The 18,845-nt window shown below is 43.2% G+C and overlaps 2 protein-coding genes across 4 annotated transcripts in view; both read right to left on the reverse strand.

Moving 5' to 3' along the window:
- The window catches only part of LOC139234881 (erlin-1-like), an 843,171-nt gene that overhangs the window by 124,810 nt on the left and 699,516 nt on the right, over positions 1 to 18,845 (reverse strand). The window lies entirely within an intron of this gene.
- chuk (component of inhibitor of nuclear factor kappa B kinase complex) overlaps positions 1 to 18,845 on the reverse strand; it is a 113,188-nt gene that overhangs the window by 59,762 nt on the left and 34,581 nt on the right. For all 3 annotated transcript variants that reach the window (XM_070865683.1, XM_070865682.1, XM_070865684.1), the window contains exons 2-3: positions 11,663 to 11,788; positions 4,044 to 4,138 (exon numbers count right to left, since the gene is read on the reverse strand). In XM_070865683.1, the coding sequence (XP_070721784.1) occupies positions 4,044 to 4,138; positions 11,663 to 11,767 (200 nt within the window). In that variant the 5' untranslated portion in view covers positions 11,768 to 11,788. The remainder of the gene's footprint in view (positions 1 to 4,043; positions 4,139 to 11,662; positions 11,789 to 18,845) is intronic.

Below are 18,845 nucleotides of genomic sequence, written 5' to 3' on the forward strand. Positions count from 1 at the left end.
TTGAAATCTTGATGAAATTGCATACACAATTTCAAATGGTACAAAGCACCTTTGTGTGCTCTATGCAATCTTACTTTAAGTGAATCACACACAGGACCACTTAAATAAAATTTGCTGCAGCTAACAGAGGTATTGAGGTTCTCAATGTCACACATGAAGACACAAGGAGAACAGGTCAAGAGAACCTAAACATGAGGAGCATTCAAACTCACAAATCACAATTTTACAAAAAAAGTGTACTATTGTGAAAAAAATTAAACATCTACTCAGATAACTGGAAGCCTAACCAAACTTCTTCAGTTATTAAATATAGCAGTTAGTAGGCCATTAACCATTATTGTCAGGAAGTTGTATATATCTAGAAGCCTGCACATCTACATTGCAGGGAACAAAATGAAGGGTGGCATCAAAGTTAAAATATCATGGTAGGTGATACTCAAATGCCCATGTTGGCAAATACATTAAAAAACATTAAAACCAAATCCAATGATACTTCAGACGATTTCTGCCACAAACTAGATTGTGTTGCTTTCATTGGTCAGCAAATTTGGCTCTAAACGAGTGACTGCCACACTGTATTGTCGTGGACTGTTGGTGCTTTTGGTGCTGTTGCCATTTTACTCTTACAGTATTTCACTGGTGATGGCATGGTTACCAGATTAAAACAAATTATTAACTTATGGCCAGGTGGAAATTATGTTTGAAAAACATGACCTAACTACGTGATGTGCAATATTATCGTGCTGTGCTTTGTGTTCCAAAAACAGCGATACGTAGTATATGCAAAAAATATACAGGATTTATTCTACACAACAATTTTAAAGATGCATTAAGAAGACCAAAAAGACATAATTAATGCCCCAGAAGTGGTTTGACCTAATTATTCACAAGCAAAGTTATGATAGAAATCACATCCCATCAGTCTTCACAATGAATTTTTCAGCCTGATCATAAGAAATAGGAGCAGGAGTAGGCCAGATGGCCCCTCGAGCCTGCTCCGCCATTTATGATCATAGCTGATCCGATCATGGGACTCAGGTCCACTTCCCTGCCCGATCCCCATAACCCTTTATTCCCTTATCGGTTAAGAAACGATCACGGTCTTAAATTTATTCAATGACCCAGCTTCCACAGCTCTCTGAGGCAGCGAATTCCACAGATTTACAACCCTCAGAAGAAATTCCTCAACCTTCAACATGCAGTGTTAATAATTAAGGCAATTGAATAAACACGTATAAAAAAGGTTATGATGCACCACATAGCTTTCTGGCTTGGTTTCAGTATAACTGGGAGGCAGTGCAAATTTGGTCTTTTTTTGGTTAAATGTTAGAATGGATGTCCATAGGAAAACAATTTCTGTATTTAAGTAATTGAAAGCCCCAATGAAATAGTCCACAGTAATTATTTCACATTGTTAGAATCTACATCAATAATAATAAAAAAATATTTAAATGTCCAGCCCTATGGATTAAAAGAAATTCATACATCCCTTTGATAGTAATTTACCCTTGGAGGCAAATAGTTGTTCCAGGTTAAAAAAAAAACATTGATCTCATTAGCAGGATGCTGAAATTAGGGACCCAAATTTCCACATGATTTGCTCCTGATTTTTAGGAGCAACTGGTGGAGAACGGAGTATCTTAGAAATCGCAATTCTCCACATTTAAGTTTTCTGCAGTTCTAGTCATGCAGAACAGTTTCACTTTGGAACAGAATTTTTTTTTCAAAAAGGGGGCGTGTCCAGCCATTGACGCCTGATTTGAAAGTTTCCACAGTGAAAACGTACTCCAAACGAACTTAGAATGGAGCAAGTGAAGATTTTTGGAGGCTTGAAAAAAACCTTGTCTACACATTAAAAAATCAGGCGCAGGTTACAAATTAGGCGTCCGGAACGAGGTGGGGGGGGGTGGTGGTGAAGGAAGTCATTACATTCTACAATAAATCCTTAGTTATACTTATATAAATAATTCCAACCTGAATAAAAATTTAATAAGCAAAGAAAAGATTAAATAAACCATGTTCCTACCTGTGTGAAAGTACTTCAGGCAGGAAGGCGGCTGCAGGAAGCCTCAAGTTGAGGCAGCCGTTCCCGACAGCAGCGGGGGGGGGGGGGGGGGGGGGGGGAGGAGGAGGAGGCAGTGAGGGCCCGACCGACCAACGGCAGGGAGGAGGCAGACGTTCCCGACGGCAGCGGGGGGGGGGGGGGGGAGGAGGCAGTGAGGGCCCGACCGACTGACAGCAGGGAGGAGGCAGCCGTTCCCGACGGCTGCAGGGGGGGGGGGGGGGAGGGGGGGGAGGAGGCAGTGAGAAGGCTGCAGGAAGCCTCAGAAGTTGAGGCAGCCATTCCCGACATGGGGGGGAGGCCCCCCTGCCGTCGGTCGGGCCCGTCGGGAAACGGCTGCCTCAACTTCTGAGGCTTCCTGCAGCCTTCTCACTGCTGCAAGAAGCCTCAGTGCTGATCATGGAAGGGCAATGTGGTTTTATTAAAAAAATGTTAAAAATTGAACAGCTACAAAGAACTACAAAAATGGCCGAGTGCCAATGTTTCCTTCACACTGCGCGTGCGCGAACGCTCCAACGCGCACGCGCAGGGTTGCCGGCACGAAAAAAAACTCATTTAAATGGTACCCACCCCCTCCTACTTACAAAATCGGCGCGAGTGGTAGGCTCCGCCCCCTGGGCGCTGCGCCAGGCTGACATCGAGCTGCAAAGCGCACAAGAATAGCGTGTTTCTTTTCAGCCGCCGTTTTCAGCGAGAAAAATGGGCGCCCAGCTCGGAGGGGCGCCTGTTTTGCCGCGTGTGGAAACTTGGGGCCGAGGTCTCTGGGCTCTGTGAAACCCACCTTGCTCAGACTATTTTATTAATATGCCTAAACTGAGAGTGGTTTATGACGACACCGGGTGCCCATTTTCAAGCGTTAACATCCTCCTGCATGAGCACAAAATTCATTAAATAAATTCAACTCAACTTACAGAAGAAAAAAAAAAATATCTTTCCTATTGAAACAGGAAGCATGCATAAAAAGATTTAAACAGCATGTCAATAACTGTTAATTATAATGTTTTCTATCCATTCCTCAATAGAAAGAGACATTCCAATCGTCAGTTGGAATCACTGTCCCAAAAACAGGAGGGGGAAAAGAAATAGCCTCCCCACACACTAAAGCAAAATCAACCAACAGAATTGAAGGAATCAACTAATAAAATTGAATGTCAGTTGTGCACTCTCATCAACCAATTCAGAGCAGCATAAAGACAATCCGAGAAGCAGGTTACTGGCCACAGTCTTGTAACCAGTACTTGGCACAGTGAAATGCTACACACTGGGTGATGCGGCAAATATTTTGAAAAAGTTAAAACCAGAAAAATATATTAATTAGATGACAAAATTAATTTGGACAATGGTCCCACTCCCATCCCCTCCAACTGTAGCATCTTATGTTTTCTGGAATGGTTCCAGGATTTCCACTTCCAGTACTCTGTTTTCTCGTCCATTCCATGTGTTGGTCATTCTTTGTGTAAACAATTGCTTGAAATCAGTGCTAAAGTTGATTTTTACAAATCTGAATCAGGTATTCCCATGTGCTGCTCTTGTAATTTAGTTTGAAGTTATTTTCTGTATTTAGCTTCTCCCTACGGTTTACTATGTTATACAGGTTTAAAATCATGTCTCAATTCACCTCCTTTCAAGGCTACAAAGCCCAAGCTTCCCCTGGGTTTCCTCGAACCCAAGGGAGCAGCTATTTCAAAGGCTTGAAAGTCTCCCTTGTGTCTTGGTGACCATAACTGGACACAGTACTTAACATGTGGAATCCCCCCACCCAATTTGATGTTATCTTTTTGTACAATTACAAATCCTATATTAGTCTTTCCCCAAATCCTTCATCAAAGGCTTTTGTGCAGTACATTTTTCTACCATATACCTGTACAAGCAGCTATAAATCAGAATTATTCTTATCCAGTGACTAAAAATATCAATCTTTCTGGCAAGATTTGAATGCGTAGCTAATGAAATCTCTGTAGATCTTTAAAAGTGCACTCACTTTTTCATAATTTGAATCTCATGGCACCATCTTTCTTTGTTTCTTGTGCTCAACTCCAACCGACAGGCTTTAACTGCAATCCTTTCTCCAGTGTTCTGGTACAGAGGTTTGGATTTGTAAGTTTATTTGGGAAGTAAAAAAAAGACATTTCTTTGTATTCAAGGGAAAAGATAAACAAACAGTTAAAATGTTTTACTAAAATATTGTAATAGAACTTATTAGTATTATGTAGTCTTAATTTTCTTCATTTAGTTAGTCTTTGGTTCATTCTTAATCTGAACCCTTGGTTTTGTAAACCATTCCTGCTGAAATTAGATAAACATCTGATTGACAATCTTTAGCAAATAGGCACTTAAATAAAATGGAAGGTTTCTTAAAGGGATACTTTACAAGTTGAAGTACAGCGAGGAAGTAACTCACTAAATCAAAAGGCATAATTTACGATGCAGTCTTTGATGAATATTGATCATTTCACTCATTAACATATCACATCTGGGACAAAGAATCAATGTTCCAATATTACAACAGTGACTACACTTCAAAAGTACGTCATCAGTTATGAAGTGATTTGGAACGTACAGAGGTCATGAAAGGCACTATATTGATGCAAGTTTTTCCTTTCTTTTATGAGAATGATCAAAAATGTAAGTACTAGAGTGGGAATAATCTAGAGAACTTGGCTTACTTATCACCATCAACAATTTAATTATTCAGTCCGAAGCCTGCAGCCCAATAAACCTTTTAAGGATGAGTTACTGCATTCCAGGGACCACATCTCATACTTTGGAGCGATGTAGTCATACAGTCCTTCACAAGATTACAATTGGAGCAGAGTTAGTAGCACTTGCACCTCTATGCTTATGTCAACACACACGAGAATTGTTGAAGCTACTTGGATCCAAAAAAGTTCACACAAATGCTAAAACTGAAGCTTTACCCCCATTTTTGTTGCATGCAGAATATTTCGAGATAGTTTACAAAGTGGAACTCTATCCTCTGTATACGGAAGTTCAAATACAGTTCACTATCACCTGATGAACTAGGGTTGCTGGAACAAACATCAGGCTTCAGGAAATCTGTGGTCTCCAAATCTTTGCTCAACAATTGCCAGGTTCAAACTGAAGTCATTTGACCATCTTACAGATGTTCATGGGTGCACACGTTTATGGCAACACCCATGTAAAAAACTTGTACATGAAATGGAATCAGAAACTCATCTCTGAATCATACAACAACTTGCATTTATATAGTGCCTTTAACATAGTAAAATGTTCCAAGATGCTTCATAGGAGCAAAAGTTTGACACTGAACCACATAAGGAGGTAGTAGGACAGGTAACCAAAAGCTTGGTCAAAGATATAGGTTTGAAGGAGTGGTTTAGGGAGGGAATTCCAGAGCTTATGCCAAGGCAGTTGAAGGCAAGGCTGCCAATGGTGGAGCGATTAAAATCTTGGATGCGCAGACAAAAATCAAAGGTGACAACAACTCGTACTTATATAGTACCTTTTAGGTGGGAAAATGTTGTAAGGCACTTTACAGAAGCATAAGTAAACAAAAACTGACACCAAGCTAAAGGAGGAGATATTAGGAGGGGTGACTTAAAGCTTGGTGAAAGAGGTAGGTTTTGAGGGTCTTAAAGGAACAGAGAAATCGAAAAGCCGAGACGATAATGAAGGATATTTCAGAGCTTAGAGTCTCAACGGCTGAAGGCATGATCGCCAATGGCAGGGCAAAGGGAGTGGGAGCTGAGCAAAAGGCCAGAGTTGGAACAATGCAGTGAACTTGGAAGGTTGTAGGACTATAGAAGGTTACAGAGATCGGGCGGGCCAAGGCCATAAAGGGACTTGAATAGGCAGATGAAAAATTTTAATTGGAGGAGTTGGGATCTGGAGGCCAGTGTAGGTCGGTTGGTAAGTTCATGGATGATGGATGAGGGGGATTTGGTACTGGTTAGGATATGGACAGCAGAGTTTTGTAATGAACTGAAATTTATGGTGGGTGAAGGTTGGGATCAGGGGGTAATGAGAGAAGGCAGGAGTGGGGTACTAAAGTTGCATGATCATATTGCATGGCGGTGCAGGCTCGAAGGGCTGAATGGCCTGCTCTTGCACTTATTTTCTATGTTTCTACTGGTCAGGTGGGCAGAACAGTGGAAAATGGAATTTAATTCGGAGAAGTGTGAGGTAATGCACTTGGGGAGGGCTAATAAGGAAAGGGTATACACATTAAACGGTAGGCCACTTAGAAGTGTAGACGAACAAAAGAACCTTGGAGTGCTTGTCCACCGATCCCTGAAAGTAGCAGGCCAAGTGGATAAGTTGGTTAAAGCGGCACACGGAATGCTTGCCTTTATTGGCCGAGGCATAGAATACGAGAGCAGGGAGGTTATGCTTAAATTGTATAACACTCTGGTTGGGAGTACTGCTTGCAGTTCTGGTCACTGTATTATAGGTAGGACGTGATTGCATTAGAGAGGATGCAGAGGAGATTTACTAGAATCCTGCCAGGAATAGAGAATCTTAGCTATGATTGGATAGGCTGGATTTGTTCTCATTGGATCAGAGGAGGCTCAAAGGAGACCGCATTGAGATGTGTAACATTTTGAGGGGCCTGGATATAGTGGATAGCAAGGGCCTATTTCACTTAGTGGAGGGGTCAATTACGATGTGCATAGTTTTAAAGGTGGTTGGTGGAAGGTTCAGAGGGAATTTGAGGGGAAGCTGCTTTACGCAGAGGGTTATGGGGGTCTGGAACTAACTGCCTGGAAGGGTGGTGCATGCATCACATTTAAAAGATGCTTGGATGGGCATTTGAAGTGCCGTAACCTGCAGGGTTACAGGCCTAGAGCTGGTAAGTGGAATTGGACTGGATCTTGTTGGCTGGTGCAGATACAATGGTAAGTACTGCAGGGAATCGAATATGGCTAGGGTATCTCCTGGACTAGTTTCGATCGCCTGGATGGGTCGGAGAGGAATTTTCCCAGATTTTTCCCCCCAATTGGCCTGGGTTTTTAAATCTGTTTTTTTGCCTCTCCAGGAGATCACATGGCGGTTGGGGTGGAGTGTAGAATGTTGCAGTGCAAGGGATGTCGCAGTTGTGTGAGGCGGACTGGTTGGGCCGGATGCTCTTTGGTTTATATGTAAATTTCAGGGCTGCTGACCGAGGGCCGTGTGGCTCTTTGTCAGGCGGTGCAGACACAATGGGCCGAAATGGCCTCCTTCTGCACTGTGGATTTCCATGGGCTCAAGTTTCAGCCTGAGTTGCTCCTATTTTTTTGAAGAAACTAGTTTAGAATGGAGCATCTTAGAAATTGCAATTTGCTCCAGTTCTAGTGAGTTAGAATAGTTTCATTTAGAACAGTTTTTTTTCCAAAAGAGGGTGTGTCCAGCCACTTATGCCTGTTTCGCAAGTTTAGGCAGCGAAAACTTACTCCATTCTAAGTTAGCTTGGAGTAAGTGTAGATTTTTGTACGCTCAGAAAAACCTTGCCTACACTTTAGAAATTAGGCGCAGGGAACGAGAGATGGGGGGGCGGGGGGTAGTTTACAAGGGGTAGATCCATCATTAACAATAAATGATGAATAAATCAATAAATCAATCACTATAATGTTTTGAAAAAGATTACACCATCCCACACCACAACTATTTTTTGATGTAGTAAATTTGCTAATTAACTGTTGACATGCCTAATCACAACCAACTATCTCAGCCAGTTCCTCCGAACGTACGTCTGGATTACAAGCTTATTGCTCCATGCATTGCTGAATCAGACGTGCTTCAGAACTGCCCCTCCTTTACCATATTGATTGCTTTTACAGAATCCTAGGTAAACTAACACAAATCTACCCGCAACAGGTAGATGGAGATAAAAGCTGCATGAAGTACTTTAAAACATCCAGTAACACAGGATCTTAACACCAAGTGATTTTTGTGTAGTTTATCAAATTATTTGAAGCTGTCTGCACAACAATACATTTTTAGCTTTGTCATTGTAAACCCCCAAATGGCTGAGCCACTGTGAGAAAGCTCATTGTAATTGCTTCTTCAGAAATTAATGCAAAAATACACAACTCCATGGGGTGAGGGAGAACAGACATGTTTAGGAACAAGCCTATCCCTTTTTAGATAATCTCAACCCCAGAAACCCAGCTTTTCCCCATACTCTTCAATCATTTTTTCTTCAGAAACTTACCTTAAACTTCTTGGGCCCAAGTTTCCACACGATAAAAAACGGGCGCCCCTCCGAGCTGGGCGCCCGTTTTTCGCGCCTAAAACGGCGCCGGAAAAAAAACTCGCGATTCTGGAGCGCTTTGCAGCTCCATGTCTGTTTGGCGCGGCGTCCAGGGGGGCGGAGCCTACACTCACGCCGATTTTTTAAGTGAGAGGGGGCGGGTACTATTTAAATTAGTTTTTTTCCTGTGTGCATTCGCGCACGCACAGTGTGAAGGAAACATTGGCACTCGGCCATTTTTGTAGTTCTTTGTAGCTGTTTAATTTTTGAACATTTTTTAATAAAAGCACATTGCCATCAGCACATCAGCACTGAGGCTACCCTTCTCACTGTCTCCTTCGCCCCCCCGGGAATGTCTTCCTCCCCCCCCCCCGCTGCGTTCGGGCGGGCGGGCCCGCACTCCCTTCCTCCCGCCGTCGGGAACGAACTTGTGAGGCTGGCTGAAGCACTTTCACACAGGTAGGAGGATGGTTTATTTAATCTTTTCTTTGCTTATAAATGTTTATTCAGGTTGGATTTATTTGTATAATATTTGTATAAGTATAAATAAGGATTTATTGTAGAATTTAATGACTTCCCTCCCCCCCCCTCCGTTCTGGACGCCTAATTTGTAACCTGCGCCTGATTTTTTAATGTGTAGAACAGGTTTTTTCAGTTCAACAAAAATCTTCACTTGCTCCATTCTAAGTTAGTTTGGAGTACGTTTTCACTGTGGAAACTTTCAAATCAGGCATCAGTGGCCGGACGCGCCCCCTTTTGAAGAAAAAATTCTGTTCCAAAGTAGAACTGTTCTACCTGACTAGAACTGCAGAAAACAAAATGTAGAGAATTGCGATTTCTAAGATAGTCCGTTCTCCACCAGTTGCTCCTAAAAATCAGGCGCAAATCATGTGGAAACTTGGGCCCATTGTTACTTTCTGTTGCTCGCTCTCCTGCTCGAGCAACATCTTCCACAACGTCATTACTCTTTGTGTAAATAAATGCTCACTGACTTCCCTCCTTGTTCCATGATACAATAATAAGGCATGGATTCGGGATGGTGCAGGTTTGATGCTTCAAATGGCCCTCTCTCATTTCAGACTTTGTTCTTTATAGTACTTCCAGCTGAAGAAACCTCCTGAGGCTCAGCAAGTTGCAAAGGTTGGAAATGCAAACTACTGCACCGCAAGAGTGGTGGGATGTGGGTTTGATTCTGTGATGGCTAAGGCAGTGAGTTCCCGACAAAAGCCAAGACCCACAGGAGTGGTCAACCTCTTCTCCACAGAGAGGAAAAAAGGAATGTCTGAGAGATCCCCAACCCTGGAGCACCCTTTCCAGTCTCTATTTGTCATTGTGGCTTTAGTAGGTTAATGGAAAGAGAATTGCAGCCTGGTCTGATGGGATGAAAGTTTTTTTTCCTGCATGAAACAGGGACACAATTAAGTTTATGGAAAATCAGAATTACAGAACTTCCAGGATTGCATTCAGTTACCCTTCAGATAAAGCCCTGTTAATCGTTGGACATGGAGGCCAGTCTGGACTGCAGTGAGACCACGATGGTGTTGGAATGTGTCTGCAAGAGTCGGCCATTCTGACTGCCCTTGGCCCTGACGAAATCTTGCATTTGTGCAATCTGCTTGTTCAGGCTGTTTATATCCTGTTTGATGATGTACGTCAACTCCTCGATTTCAATCGCTTTGTCATCGAATAGCGATTTCCTCCTCGTCAATATGGTCAGCTTTTCCGGTTTGGAGATTGTGTTACTCAAATCTTTGCCGATTCGCTTTGCCATGACCGCGAACTCACTCCGCTGCCGCACGGCGTTCATGAGAGGCTTGTTGACCTGCAGTCTGTTCTGCATCGATTTGCATGCAGCAAAGAACTCCTTCAGATAAGACAGGCACTGTTCCCGCAGGTCGCGGCAGGGAGCCCATTTGGCCAGGGCGAGGGACGGCGTGCTTCAGGCCCCTCCCACACAGCCTGCACAGATTTGGGGGCGAGGAGCTACTGCACATGCATGCACACTCCAGCGCGCATGCGCAGGGCTGCCGACACTAAATGTGCTGTTGTGAGCTAGCCCCGCCCCCCCGCCGGAAGATCTTCGGCGCCACGCTTTGGCCCCGCTCTCGCAGCTACTGGTACGCCTTGCTGGCCTGGAACGGGCCCAGAGAAAGATCGCAGAATACCGAGGTAGGCTTTAGGCACGCTTTTTCGTCCAGGAAACAGGCGTGCCTCTCGGAGGTGCGCCGTTCTAAAGGAGGACCGAAACTTGAGCCCCATGTTTCTAATTGTTGCATGACGAGAATGAAATTGGAGATATATAAATCCAGTCTCCTTTTTCTACCCAACCAAATTACCTCGGTTGCAACATAATTTAATAGCTGACAGAGAGAAGAAACTAGTAAACCATTGGTGTTGATTGGATCTCTAGATGCTCTTCAAGGCTATTCTAATCAAACCCAAGTTTCCAAAACAGTTACCATAGAACATAAATGCCTCTATACATATAAATAATGCAGGTCAGACAGTTTGATGGCTAAGCATGTTACAGCATTAAGCTCAGCATAATGATGCAATAAGAACCAATTTTGCTTCCCCGACTCTCATTAATTCACTGAGTTCCTGACCGCAGGCACTTCCCCATAGAAGTAACTATATCCCCATGTCTTTCTTAGCAACTGCTCAGAATGGCAAGATGAAAGCTGGAATCAAGCTAAACGCCAACTTCACTGCAATGTATTGCTCAGGGAGGTTTATATTTTATATATTGCATAACCACAGTAATATAGACCCAAATTCCAAGACTTCCTGTCACACAGATTACTAACTAAAAAGAGATTTGATTCGGTTGATTTGTATTTTTCATGGAACACAGGGGAATGAGAATCAGAGAATATTCAACTTGTCTGATGACAAACTCCTGTTGTTGCAGTGTGTTTGCTTCAGGAGTTCTTTGCTTCAGAATTCATAGCTACACGTTTTCTGAAAAGAACTATCTAGTCGATTAACAAAGGTTTATCAAATTGAATACTACCAGTTCAGCCACCAGGCTCACAACTGCACGCCTCATATAGTGGAGAACCTGAACTGAATTAACTGGGGTTTTATTGAGTCTTGTGAACATCACGTGACTGACTAAGCCACTCACAATGCAACAGCTCCATAAACCTGTGAGCACACTCACAGGTGCACACATCACAGTTGTGATTTAAAAGCTATAACAATAATGGCTAAGGAGAAATCAGCAACCTTGAATTCACCGGCTGAAGACATGGGACAGGAAGAACATGAGATTTGTAGATCACATGCTCCCCTCAAAATAACTCTGTTATCAAGTTATTTTTTTGTTTAATCTAAAGAAACTTTAGATACCACAAAAGCCAGATTTCTCAGGAGTGTATAACAGTTACCTTATGTTCATACATATAGACATGTCCAAAACCTCCTGTTCCGAGACGTTCCTTTAGATCCCATGGCCCACACGTCTGAACCTGCTTAAAGGGTGGTTTTTCCATTCCCGATCAGGAACTTTATCACTGTAATTACAAAAATATGCAGAATTGTTTGCTAAAAAGAATGTTGGGAAACTTAAACAGAAATATTGGAAAGTACAGAAAATGAGTCAGCATTTGAAAAAATGATCAGATACAGTTTCTACTGCGTCCCTTCATTATAACTTATTCTTCATTTGAGCAGTGAGTCAAAGTCAAATGGCCAGAGTGAGAATGGGAGCATAAATTTAATTGATAATCATGATCGTAACTTCCTCATGACTCATGTACAAAATTCAGCAAAGCAGTCACCCACACATGGTTGGTCTCCTCCAATATAGAGGATATTCCATCCTAAGCAGCAAAAACAGGGAGGTTCATGTAATTCACTCATAGGGAAAAAGTGTTTGGGTTACTGATTAACAGTATGGGAAGAAAGAAACATGCGTTCCGATGAAGTGTACTGTCCTAAAAGATTAACTCATCTTTTTCTATTGGATGCTGCTTAACTATTAATTTTCAGCATTTTCAGTTTTTATTTCAAAATTACTGTAGCATCTCTTCAGAATATATAAATTGGTTAGAACTAATCAAAATGTAGTACTTTAATCTTCAGAGCATGTCGAGCATCAATTTCAGCTGATGTCAGATGGTCTGTAAAGGAATTCTCTGCATCACATTTTCATCAGAGTTAATGGCAAGGTCCATTCTGTTCTGCTTTTACTACTAAGCGAGGTACAGTACAGACTTCTCTTAGCTCAAAGTTGCTTATATTTATAATGGACCTGAAATTCTGTTCGACCTCTTCCCGCAGGGAAATGACCTAATAAAAAGCAAAAAGATACGCACTTACCTGCTGCTGCTGCAACTGTCCGAACTTCTGAGCCCGAGGCCCAGAGGTGACTGCGCGCGCAGCTCATGCACATGGGGACATGCGCAGGCCGGCATCGAGTGACAGCAGCCAATCAGGTACAGTATAGTTTCTCATTCATAGCAATAGGAGTTCCGTAAGTATGGAACTCCTATTGCTATGAGGACCCCCCCCCCGCCCACCCCCAAACACTTAAAAACCAATAAAAAATAGAAAATAAAAGTACACAATTAACATGCATTTAAATTAAAGTTGATATAAAAAAAGTAATCCGACTTAAAAAAATATTTTTTTAACAACACTTAAAATAAACTTACCGTAGTGGGGAGGGTTTTTAAACATAAAAAGTGCTTTTATAACTTTCTTTTTTATTTGTATGTGTATTTTTAACCACTTGTACCTGTAAAAGTAGGCTACATACGCCTACTTTTTCAGGCACAGGATTTTAAAGGACATTTGCAAGGCAAGATATTTGTAAATATCGGAAATCTTACCCTGCAAGTGTCCTCGCTCCCGAAATGCAGCCATCTGTCAAGACCAACAACTTGACAGATCGGAAATGTTGGTTTCCAGCGCATGTGCATTGCGCGCCTTTTGCTGATGCCTTCTCGGGTCTGTAGGAACTTTTTACAGACCCGGGACATCGGAATTTCACGGCCATTATCCATTAACACAAACTGAAATCTGTAAAAAGAAAATCTCCTGTGCTGTTTTATTAAACTTGTTTAATTTGTACTGCCAGGTACAATTTTTTGAAGCAAAAAATGACTTTGAATTAAGAGAAATAGATTGTAGAGGCAAAACAATGGGAGACATTGGATTTATGCTGGAGAGTGATGCTGTTGACACTTCATGCATCAGTTCCACTTGAAATCCATTTAATAAGACAGATAAGATTACCAGAGCTGTCCTTTGATGGAGTTGAGTTTCAACATGCTGCCCCAATGTTTGCTGTCTATGCTACAGATACTGATCTCAGATTGGTAACTTTACAGCATGTTGGACAGCTAGCGAACCTGTGTTATGCTGCCAGCTCCATACTTCACTGAGCTGAACAAAGGAATTCTGCATGAGCAAGCCTGCAGCTTATCTCCAGATAGCTCATTTCTGAAGTTATGAGAGTGGATGAGAATGTCGCTTCTCTGCCAAAAACGAAAAAAAAATTCCATAGCAAGTTTAAAAATGTCCTAAACCAATGGACCAAGTGGGCATTTTTAAAGGCATGGCTTCATACAGGGCTGGATCTAAACTACACATGGTACAAAGCTCAAGCAGTGCAAGACTGCCTACTGTAAGAAATGGCGTAACTTCTTAAACATGCATAGTCAGGAAACTTGCACACACACTTACACACAAACTAAAATTCCAGCAGCCTTCTGGACTGCTCAAAATTGACAATCAATCTGTCACACGTAACTTCTCAAATTTCATATCTCAGGCCCTCAACATGGTTTGAGTCTTTAAAAAAAAACAAGCCTGAAGGCTTTGTGTCTTAATGCAAGGAGTATCCGTAATAAGGTGGATGAATTAACTGTGCAAATAGATGTTAACAAATATGATGTGATTGGGATTACGGAGACGTGGCTCCAGGATGATCAGGGCTGGGAACTCAACATCCAGGGGTATTCAACATTCAAGAAGGATACAATAAAAGGAAAAGGAGGTGGGGTAGCATTGCTGGTTAAAGAGGAGATTAATGCAATAGTTAGGAAAGACATTAGCTTGAATGATGTGGAATCTATATGGGTAGAGCTGCAGAACACCAAAGGGCAAAAAACGTTAGTGGGAGTTGTGTACAGACCTCCAAACAGTAGTAGTGATGTTGGGGAGGGCATCAAACAGGAAATTATGGGTGCATGCAATAAGGGTGCAGCAGTTATAATGGGTGACTTTAATATGCACATAGATTGGGCTAACCAAACTGGAAGCAATACGGTGGAAGAGGATTTCCTGGAGTGCATAAGGGATGGTTTTCTAGACCAATATGTCGAGGAACCAACTAGGGGAGAGGCCATCTTAGACTGGGTGTTGTGTAATGAGAGAGGATTAATTAGCAATCTCGTTGTGCGAGGCCCCTTGGGGAAGAGTAACCATAATATGGTGAATTCTGCATTAGGATGGAGAATGAAACAGTTAATTCAGAGACCATGGTCCAGAACTTAAAGAAGGGTAACTTTGAAGGTATGAGGCGTGAATTGGCTAGGATTGATTGGCGAATGATACTTGAGGGGTTGACTGTGGATGGGCAATGGCAGACATTTAGAGACCGCATGGATGAACTACAACAATTGTACATTCCTGTCTGGCATAAAAATAAAAAAGGGAAGGTGGCTCAACCGTGGCTATCAAGGGAAATCAGGGATAGTATTAATGCCAAGGAAGTGGCATACAAATTGGCCAGAAATAGCAGCGAACCCGGAGACTGGGAGAAATTTAGAACTCAGCAGAGGAGGACAAAGGGTTTGATTAGGACAGGGAAAATGGAGTACGAGAAGAAGCTTGCAGGGAACATTAAGACGGATTGCAAAAGTTTCTATAGATATGTAAAGAGAAAAAGGTTAGTAAAGACAAATGTAGGTCCCCTGCAGTCAGAATCAGGGGAAGTCATAACGGGGAACAAAGAAATGGCGGACCAATTGAACAAGTACTTTGGTTCGGTATTCACTAAGGAGGACACTAACAACATTCCGGATACAAGGGTCAGAGGTTCTAGTAAGGAGGAGGAACTGAGGGAAATCCTTATTAGTCGGGAAATTGTGTTGGGGAAATTGATGGGATTGAATGCCGATAAATCTCCAGGGCCTGATGGACTGCATCCCAGAGTACTTAAGGAGGTGGCCTTGGAAATAGCGGATGCATTGACAGTCATTTTCCAACATTCCATTGACTCTGGATCAGTTCCTATCGAGTGGAGGGTAGCCAATGTAAACCCACTTTTTAAAAAAGGAGGGAGAGAGAAAACAGGGAATTATAGACCGGTAAGCCTGACATCGGTAGTGGGTAAGATGATGGAATCAATTATTAAGGATGTCATAGCAGCACATTTGGAAAGAGGTGACATGATAGGTCCAAGTCAGCATGGATTTGTGAAAGGGAAATCATGCTTGACAAATCTTCTGGAATTTTTTGAGGATGTTTCCAGTCGAGTGGACAAGGGAGAACCATTTGATGTGGTATATTTGGACTTTCAGAAGGCTTTCGACAAGGTTCCACACAAGAGATTAATGTGCAAAGTTAAAACACATGGGATTAGGGGTAGTGTGCTGACATGGATTGAGAAATGGTTGTCAGACAGGAAGCAAAGAGTAGGAGTAAATGGGTACTTTTCAGAATGGCAGGCAATGACTAGTGGGGTACTGCAAGGTTCTGTGCTGGGGCCCCAGCTGTTTACACTGTATATTAATGATTTAGACGAGGGGATTAAATGTAGTATCTCCAAATTTGCAGAAGACACGAAGTTAGATGGCAGTGTGAGCTGCGAGGAGGATGCTATGAGGCTGCAGAGCGACTTGGATAGGTAGGTGAGTGGGCAAATGCATGGCAGATGAAGTATAATGTGGATAAATATGAGGTTGTCCACTTTGGTGGTAAAAACAGAGAGACAGACTATTATCTGAATGGTGACAGATTAGGAAAAGGGGAGGTGCAACGAGACCTGGGTGTCATGGTACATCAGTCATTGAAGGTTGGCATGCAGGTACAGCAGGCGGTTAAGAAAGCAAATGGCATGTTGGCCTTCATAGCGAGGGGATTTGAGTACAGGGGCAGGGAGGTGTTGCTACAGTTGTACAGGGCCTTGGTGAGGCCACACCTGGAGTATTGTGTACAGTTTTGGTCTCCTAACCTGAGGAAGGACATTCTTGTTATTGAGGGAGTGCAGCGAAGGTTCACCAGACTGATTCCTGGGATGGCGGGACTGACCTATCAAGAAAGACTGAATGAACTGGGCTTGTATTCACTGGAGTTCAGAAGAATGAGAGGGGACCTTATAGAAACGTTTAAAATTCTGATGGGTTTAGACAGGTTTGATGCAGGAAGAATGTTCACAATGTTGGGGAAGTCCAGAACCAGGTGTCACAGTCTAAGGATAAGGGGTAAGCCATTTAGGACCGAGATGAGGAGAAACTTCTTCACCCAGAGAGTAGTGAACCTGTGAAATTCTCTACCACAGAAAGTTGTTGAGGCCAATTCACTAAATATATTCAAAAAGGAGTTAGATGTAGTCTTTACTACTAGGGGATCAAGGGGTATGGCAAGAAAGCAGGAATGGGGTACTGAAGTTGCATGTTCAGCCATGAACTCATTGAATGGCGGTGCAGGCTAGAAGGGCCGAATGGCCTACTCCTGCACCTATTTTCTATGTTTCTATGAGTCCTTAATGAATTGCCACAATACTACTGGAAGGTCAAAGTGTCCTACATTTCCGAAAGCTTTTCATTCCTTAACTGGCTCGGCTAGCCACTACAATTTGAATAATTTATCCAAGCTGTTCATCTCTCTCGCAGGAGGTTAGCAGCCTCTTGACAAGCTTCTATCAAAGGCAAGCTTCAGGGTCTTGAAAGGAAACATGCTCTCGCTCCTATTTTCTTTCCTCATGGAATTGCTGGGATGATCTTGGCAAATTGGGAGGGGAAAAAAGAAACTGTATCTCTCCATTCTCAGTGTCGGGCACCGATCTGAGGGCATAGTGGGATGGCAGATAGCAGTGACTGCAATTCAACCCTGAAGGAGAAGGAAGATGATCAAGACAGAGAGAGAGAGAGAGAGAGAGAGAGAGAGAGAGAGAGAGAGAGAGAGAGAGAGAGAGAGAGAAGAGGAAGGAGACAGAGGAGGAAGGAGACAGAGACAGAGACAGAGAGAGAGAGAGAGAGAGAGAGAGAGCAGGTAGAAATATGAATGCTGAAGAAAAATTCTGATCAGTCCACTGCTTTCCTGTTCTATTATTGAGTCACATAGGCCCCAAGTTTTCACATGATTTGCTCCTGATTTTTAGGAGCAACTGGTGGAGAACGGAGTATCTTAGAAATCGCAATTCTCCACATTTAAGTTTTCTGCAGTTCTAGTCATGTAGAACAGTTTCACTTTGGAACAGAATTTTTTTTTCAAAAGGGGGCGTGTCCAGCCACTGACGCATGATTTGAAAGTTTCCACAGTGAAAACGTACTCCAAACTAACTTAGAATGGAGCAAGTGAAGATTTTTGTAGGCCTGAAAAAACCTTGTCTACACATTAAAAAATCAGGCGCAGGTTACAAATTAGGCGTCGGGAACGAGGTGGGGGGGGAAGGGAAGTCATTACATTCTACAATAAATCCTTAGTTATACTTATACAAATAATTCCAACCTGAATAAAAATTTAATAAGCAAAGAAAAGATTAAATAAACCATGTTCCTACCTGTGTGAAAGTGCTTCAGGCAGGGAGAAGGCTGCAGGAAGCCTCACAAGTTGAGGCAGACGTTCCCGACAGCAGCGGGGGGGAGGCAGTGAGGAGGCAGCCGTTCCCGACGGCTGGGGGGGGGGGGGGGGGGGGGGGGCGCGGAGGCAGTGAGGGCCCGACCGACGGCAGCGGGGGGGAGGCAGTGAGAAGGCTGCAGGAAGCCTCAGAAGTTGAGGCAGCCATTCCAGACGGCGGGGGGGGGGGGGGGAAGGCCGTGGCAAGGGTTAAACCAGAACGACTGGAGACCTGCTCTGCTGCATGGACATAGTGCGCGCACATATCGAAAGTGAGCAGGTCCGTGCTGCCCCTGGGCCCTCGGCTCTTCTAGGCCCCGTACCCTCATTTGCCGCACCTCCGCCACAATCTCCCGCCGCACCTCCGTACCAAATATTCGCCGAATCTCTGTCATGATAACCCATCAAATCTCAGCCACGATCCCTCATCCGCCTCGATCACTCGTCACAAGTCCGCCACGACCTTCCTGCTCCTCTGCTATACCAGGGCCCCACCGATGCTCCTGCCCACGCTCCAAACGGCAACCTGGGTCCTGATGATGTCACCCAGTTGCTCACTTCAAAGCCATCACACACTTGGAGCGGCTAGCGCTGGAAGCTGCAGTGTCATGCTCTAGCTCCTATAGTCCCGACGTGCTAAATGAACGTAACTAAATGGTGATGATCACAGGATGAGGTTTTTACCAAATCACAAATTTTATGAGTCATCGACTAAAATTTGAAAAATCTTTTTCCACCTTCATTTCTCACACTGATACATGACTCAAGGATACTGTGATA

The sequence above is a fragment of the Pristiophorus japonicus genome, chromosome 22, assembly GCF_044704955.1.
Source record: "Pristiophorus japonicus isolate sPriJap1 chromosome 22, sPriJap1.hap1, whole genome shotgun sequence".
NCBI classification, from domain to species: Eukaryota; Metazoa; Chordata; class Chondrichthyes; family Pristiophoridae; genus Pristiophorus; species Pristiophorus japonicus.